The following is a 6,622-nucleotide window of genomic DNA, read 5'->3' as shown; positions in this document are numbered from 1 at the left end:
GCCTGGGGGGGGGGCGGCGGGGGGAGAGGAGAGGAGCGTTAGTGCCACCCCCGTGTCCCTGCTGTCCCCCCCCCAGTGTATCGTCCCCCACCCCAGTGTCCCTGGTCCCACAGGCAGCAGACGTGTCCCAGTGCCAGCAGGAACGTGCACACACTCACACACACATGGGCCACCGACACAGCCCCCCCCACACCCCCTGGCACCCCATGCTTGGGGACAGACACGGCTAGGACCGAGCAATGGGTCAGGGTGACAGTGAACCCCCAATGACACATGCAGGCAGGGCAGGCAGGGCCAGGGGACCAGGTAGGGACAAGGGGACCAGGCATCCCCAGCTCCCAGGGGACCACACCACAGGTGATGCCCAGCTGGGGGGGGACTGGTGGTGCCCCCACCCAGGGGTGCCCAGGGTGTCCCTAGGAGGGCAGGGGCCTGGCGCTGGTGCGGTGACGGTGCATGGGGGGGGACGTGGCCAGTGACGGTCCAGGCAGTGAAGGGGACGAGCCATGCGGTGGCTGCTTACTTAAATCCCCAGCCTGTCCCCCCTAGGACGATGGCAGCCACCAGCACGGCCCCCGCGATGGAGCCGATAATGATATTGGTGCCACTGGGACCTGTGACAGAGGGGACAGGGGGTAGGGGCAGGGGGTAGGGGACAGGGACACGTGTCAGTGGGGGGGACATGGGGACACAGCCCCAGGGCAGCCCCAGTGCTGTGGGGACCTGGGAGGGGGACAAGACCCAGCTGTGCCCAGCTGAGCAGTGGCACCGGGGGGATAGTGACACTGGACCCCCGGGGGCTGGCTGGGGACAAAGCAGGACACCCCAGCCTGTGGGGACTGGGGACAGCAGGGACACAGGGAGCAGCCCCCCCCCCCCCCCCGGGGTGCACCGACCCTTGTATCGCTCTGTCTCCCCCGTCGGCTTTGGCTCGGGGATGGGGTCGTAGACGCTGCAGTCCTTCCCCGTCCACTCAGCCCGGCAGATGCACTTGCCCTCGTTGCTGCAAACCTGCGAGGGGACGGTGTCACCCCCTCAGTGCTGTGACACTCCCCTGGGTCCCCTTTGTCCCCCCCGGGTCCCTCACCCCGTGGTCAAAGCAGATCTTCCCGTCCCAACTGCCGGGGCAGGAGCTGAAGTTAAAGGCCGTGGCTGGAAGGCATTTGTGGTCGAGACACAGCATGCCGGGGCCGCAGGGCGTCCCGTCCTCCACGTAGCTCAGGTCCGAGCCATCCACCAGCTGCACGTGGCCTCCCCTGCACCAGGACCGCGACAGCGGGTGACACTGGGACCGCGGGGCCCCCCCCCCCCCCCCCCCCCCCCCCCGGGTCATCCCCAGCCCCATGGCGGTGCCACCCACCTGCAGTCCACGTAGCGGTTTTGGTGGAAGAAGGTGGTGGCGGCGATCTCGCCACTGAGCTCGCCCAGCCGGGGTGCGCCCGAGATGTTGGCGCAGAGGAGGAAGCCACAGAGGACGTCCCTGCAAGGCACTGGTGCCTTCACCGGGGCAGGCGGGTGGCACCCGGGGAGGGGACACGGGGGACGGGGCTCACTCACTGCTTGTTGCACTGCAGCCAGCCCAGGCCCTCGCGCCCGCAGTTGCCCCTCTCGGTCCCCTCCACGTTGAGCTTCTCGTAGCAGAAGCGCTCGGCCGAGCCTGGGAGAAAACGGGTGTCACCCGCTTGTCACCCCCGTCCCCCCTCACCCTAGCAAAGCCACCCCAGGGCCGGCACTTACCGCGGCCCCACAGCACGTTGCACTGCCGGTCTCTGGTTTTGCAGCGCCCGCCGTAGCATCGTCCCTGGGGAGCAGGAAGAGGGGTCACCGGGATGGGGATGGGCTTGCACATGTGTGTGCATGGCCACTGAGGTGGTGCAAGGACAATGCCCCCCCCCATGCACGTGCTCAGCCCCGGGACCACCGCCCCGGCTGCATGGGCAGGGGGTGGGTTCGCGTGGCCCAGGGAGCCACGTGCACATGCAGCCACGGGACAGCGTTCGGGGCACGGGGCCCCACGCATGCATGTGCAGGGAAGGTGTGCACAGCCCACGGCCGCAGATGCACGTGGACGAGGGAGGCTTGCATGGCCCATTGCTGCAGGCGCATGTGCACGAGGAAGCAGCGCGCGGACCGCAGCTGCAGATGCACGGGAAAACTTGCGGGATACGGGGTCCACGGCCACACACACGGGGAAGGCGCGTGGCACAGGGACCACAGCCCCGGCTTGCACAGCGTGGGGATGACGAACTGATGCACAGGGAGGGTTCACACACCCCGGGGACCCCGGCTACTGCAGGAGCCAGCTCACCCCAAAACCCACACCCGTGCACGTGTGCGTGGCTCAGCCGTGGTTGCAGCTGCTGGCATGCACAAGCACCAGGATGCTGGACCCCACGGGGACGTGCCGGAGCCCCACAGCCGTGTCCCGCCATGCCGGGCTGGACGTGCCGGAGCCCCACAGCCGTGTCCCACCATGCCGGGCCGGACCCACCTGCTCGTTTTCACAGAAGTAGCCGTCCAGCTTGTGGAGGTTGGGGGGACACTGGGGGGACAACGAGAAGAGGATGGGTGATGCCATGTGGCCCTGCAGTGCGTCCCCCCGTGTCCCCCCCAGCCTGGCTCACCTGGCTGGAGTCGCCGGTGCAGCTCTCAGGGATGTCGCACTCGTTCACGGCCTCTCGGCAGGACACGCCGCGCGGCTCGTACTGCACCCAGGGGATGAAGCCGCCACATCAGGAGCCCGCGGCACAGGAACCCCGGTGGCTCGCAGGATCCGGCCACGCGGGACGCCGGATCCAGCCCCCCCCGGCTCCGCACCTTGCAGCCTTTGCAGCAGAGCCCGTCGCTGCACATGGCGTCGTGGGTCAGCGTGCACTTCTTGCAGCAGTTGCCCCCGCTCTTTGCGCACTCCTGCCGGGACAGTGGCCGGCATGGCACGTCAGCCACCTGGCAATGCCAGCAGCCCCGGCACAGCTGCGGCGAGCAGACCCCGGTTCCCCGCTCACCGCCAGCGAGCCACAGTCGCACTCCTCTCCCGCCTCCACAAAGCCATTGCCGCACTCCGGAGGGTCCAGAAGCTGCCGGGACCGAGGGGAGGGGGAGCAAGAGATGCTGGGGGGGCCCGCGAGCCGGGTGCTGCCGCGAGCCCCCCAAAAAGGGCATCATGTCCCCAGGGGACAGCAGGACCCCCAAACCACTCGCCATCAAGCATGAGGGTCCAGCTCTGTCCCCCACTGGGGACACCGGGTTCAACGCCGGTGCCGTTACCTTGGATGTGGCAGGGGCCGGGGGAGACAGCGAGTCCCGAGGGACCCTCGGAGCCACCCCCAGGGCATCGCTCCCCCCCTGCAATGGCTGCCCCGGGGCCGGGGTGGTCGGGGGGGCCCGTTACCTTCAGGGGTTTGTTGAAGAGGCAGCTGCCGCCGCCGTCTTGCAGGAACTGGTTGTACTCGTCGATGCTGCAGCGGGAGAACTTCCGCGGGAGGTAGTACCTGCGGGGCGGGGGACACCGTCACCCCCCCCGTGCTGCCCGGGCGGCATCACCGGGCACAACTGGTCACCCAAAATGGGGCAGGACCCTCAGCGATGCCCCCGCAGTGACACAAGGCATGTGAGGGATGGTGGCAGTGCCACCCCGAGCGGGCACCCACCCTGTGTCCTCCATGATACAGCCCAGCCACGAGTCCGGACACCGGCAGTCCCCTGGGAGGAGAGGAGAGGGGCTGGGGTGCCAGCTGTCCTGCCACTGGCTTGGTGGCACCGCGGTGTCCCCCCACCCGTCCCCATCCCGCTCCCGGGGGGGTGGCAGGTACCTGCCGCCGCACGGTGCTTGTTCCACATCATGCCCACGTTCTGCCCCAGCGTCTGCGCCAGTGTCACCGCCATGGCCGCCACGTTGCCGTACTGCGTAGGAGGGATGGGGGAGTCACCGGAAGGACCCCCCCCTCCATCCCCAGCCCGCTCCCATGGCGGGTCTCGCCGCACGCACCTCATTGACGCCCCCGGCACGGGCGGGCGAGCAGATGCCCCCCACGAAGGCGGTGCCGCTGCGGCTGCTCTGAAACGTCCGACCCCTGCGAGGAAGAGGACGGTGGGGACGGGGGATGGCAGCTCCTGGCCCTGGGGAGGTGACGCGGCCGCGGCGCTCACGAGAAGAGGTGGACGGTGTCGCTCTGCTCCGCCAGCCCCTCACGCCGGTACTTCACGAACTCGTTCAGGGTCTCCAGGGAGTCTTCCCCCATCCGGATCCGGTCCTCCGAGGCCCACGTCTCCATGGCCACCAGCACGATGCGGGTGTTGAGCTGCTCCTTGTAGATCTGCGCGGGCGAGGGGATGGCGCTGGGGACAAACCCCCGCCCGAGGACAAACCCACCAGGTGCTGGGGACCAACTCCCTGGGGACAACCCTCCCAGGGACAAACCCACCGGGCACCAGGGACGAACCCCCTGGGGACAAACTCCCTGGGGACAAATCCCCCAGGAGCTGGGCACAACCTGCCCCACGGACAATCCCCTGGGGACAAACCACCAGTGGGACAAACCCACCAGGTGCTGCAGACGAAACCCCTGGGGACAAAACCATCAGGTGCCGGGGAAAAGAACCCAGTGGGACAACCCCCCTGTGGACAAACCCTCAGGCCCCCCCGGGACAAACCCCAGAGGAACCGGGGATAATCCCCCCAGGGACAAACCCACCAGGTGCTGGGGACAAACTCCCTGGGAACAACCTCCTCCAGGGACAAGCCCCCTCCCAGGGACAAGCCCACTGGGGACCAACCCCCTGGGGACAAACCCCCCAGGGACAAACCCTCTCTCACCATGTCGGCCAGGTTGACCACAGACTTGGCGAAGTTGCTGGTGAGAACCACGGACTTGCGGAGCTGCAGGAACTGGGGGAGCACCAAGGGCCAGGTTGGGCCAGGGGGGCCACCCCAACCCCCCACCCCGCTGGCACCGGGACCCCCCTGCGCTTACCAGCTGGTGGTCGTTCACCACCGCCAGCTCGATGTACTTGGTCTCGCTGTGAACTGTGTGCTGGGCTCAGCGTACCTGCCGGCGGGAGCCCACGGCTGAGCCGGCTCCAGCAGGATCCACCTTCCGAGCCCCAGCGAAGGGGCTTTTTGACCCCCTTTGTGGCTGCCCCTGAACCCCGCGGGGTGTTTGGGGTGCACGGAGCAGGGAAGCCACCTGGGTGGGCTCGGGGACGGATCCCCTCTGGCTGTGGCATCGCCGGTGCTGCACAGCATCCCTGAGGCCGCGTGGGAGCAGCATCCTGCAAACACGTCCCCACCACCCACGAACCAGCCCAGCTGCACCTGGGGCAGAGCTGTGCCGTGGGCGAGCGGCAGCCAGAGGCCATCTGGGGTCAAGAGTCCTTGTTCCCTGACCCATGTCCCCTGTCCCTTGCCCAGTGTCCCCCCGTCCCCTGCCCTGTGTTCCCCCATTGTCCCTGCTAACCTGCCGCCGCCGCCGCAGCTTTGGTAACCCGCCCGCGAGGTGCTGGGTCAGTGCAGGGAAGAGGCAGCCTGAAGGGAAGGAACAGAGCTGGCGGGACAGAGGACACGGGGCCACTGGCGCCACCATCACCGGTCCTCAGGGACAAGCGCCGGCTCCGCGCAAAGGCTCACCCGGTCGGATGCAGCTGGGGATGCGCTGGATGATGTGTGGTTGAAGGCCCTGCCATGGGGAGAGGAGTGTCACAGCCACGCATGGACATGACAGTGTGGAGGGTGGACTGCCACATCCCTGTGTCCCCAAGGCTTGTACCCCAGCTGCAGCCAGACCCATAAGGGGAAACTGAGGCAGGCACATGGTGGGTCCCGGTGCCACCACTCACCTGCCCGTGCTCGGCGCCCACCCGGGGCTCGATCAGGTAGGTGGCTTGACCATCTGAGAAGACCCCGCTGCCAAGAGAGACGGGGGTGACAGGGTGCAGGGGGTGCAGCACCCCCCCCCGACCACCCCTTTCAGCCCGCCCGGCGGCAGGGGTTACTCACCGCAGGCCCTGGCAGCTGGAAAGAGCCACGAAGGAGCGGGGCTGCCCCCGGATCCGGCTGCCCTGCCAGAGCGGGGAGAGGCACTGCCAGAGCGGGGAGAGGCGGTTGAGCCGGCCAGACCCTGCTCCTGGGTCCCATCCTGCCCATTGCTGTGCAGGCAGTTGCCCCACTCGCCGGCATGCCCAGCAGCCCGCACCCCCAGGCTGGTGGCTCTGGGGTTCGCTGCCTGTCACCCTTGGGGTGTGCCTGGTGCCCACGGCACCCGGATGGGCACCCACCACAAGGCTGGCAGCGCGGTGGCATGTGCCAAAGGACCCTAGGGATCACCCGTCGTGCCAGAACCCCTGGAAGGGAGATGCCTCCCCATCACCCATGGGGGCAGCACCCTGATGCAGGGGCTGGGCACCCCAGGGGCAGGGGGGCACCCCGAGACCACGCGGGTGGAGATGCCGGACTGCCAGTGGCCACTCCTGGACTTCTCCTGGATTTAGCAGTCTGCCACCACGACCCCAGAGCTGGCACGGCACAGCACGGCACGGCACGGCACAGTGGTACAGTGTGGCACAGCATAGCACGGCGTGGTACAGCGCGGCACAGCGCGGCACACAGCTTACCATGCTGTGGCTG

General features: G+C 68.4%; 1 protein-coding gene across 1 annotated transcript in view; it reads right to left on the bottom strand.

Moving 5' to 3' along the window:
* Positions 1–519: 519 nt before the first annotated feature.
* Positions 520–6,622, bottom strand: part of ADAM11 (ADAM metallopeptidase domain 11) — a 28,321-nt gene continuing 22,218 nt past the window's right edge. The window contains 21 exon segments of the mRNA XM_019474264.1: positions 520–614; positions 897–1,011; positions 1,088–1,256; positions 1,361–1,480; positions 1,558–1,657; positions 1,738–1,801; positions 2,492–2,542; positions 2,625–2,705; positions 2,818–2,910; positions 3,006–3,077; positions 3,392–3,491; positions 3,651–3,702; positions 3,813–3,903; positions 3,989–4,073; positions 4,150–4,316; positions 4,817–4,888; positions 4,974–5,048; positions 5,457–5,524; positions 5,627–5,675; positions 5,836–5,902; positions 5,996–6,078. Of these exon segments, the coding sequence (XP_019329809.1) occupies positions 520–614; positions 897–1,011; positions 1,088–1,256; positions 1,361–1,480; positions 1,558–1,657; positions 1,738–1,801; positions 2,492–2,542; positions 2,625–2,705; positions 2,818–2,910; positions 3,006–3,077; positions 3,392–3,491; positions 3,651–3,702; positions 3,813–3,903; positions 3,989–4,073; positions 4,150–4,316; positions 4,817–4,888; positions 4,974–5,048; positions 5,457–5,524; positions 5,627–5,675; positions 5,836–5,902; positions 5,996–6,078 (1,869 nt within the window).

This window comes from Aptenodytes forsteri, unplaced genomic scaffold, assembly GCF_000699145.1.
Source record: "Aptenodytes forsteri isolate BGI_AS27 unplaced genomic scaffold, ASM69914v1 Scaffold249, whole genome shotgun sequence".
NCBI lineage: Eukaryota > Metazoa > Chordata > Aves > Sphenisciformes > Spheniscidae > Aptenodytes > Aptenodytes forsteri.
Note: the sequence above shows the minus strand (reverse complement) of the source record. Positions and strands in the feature narration are given on the sequence as shown.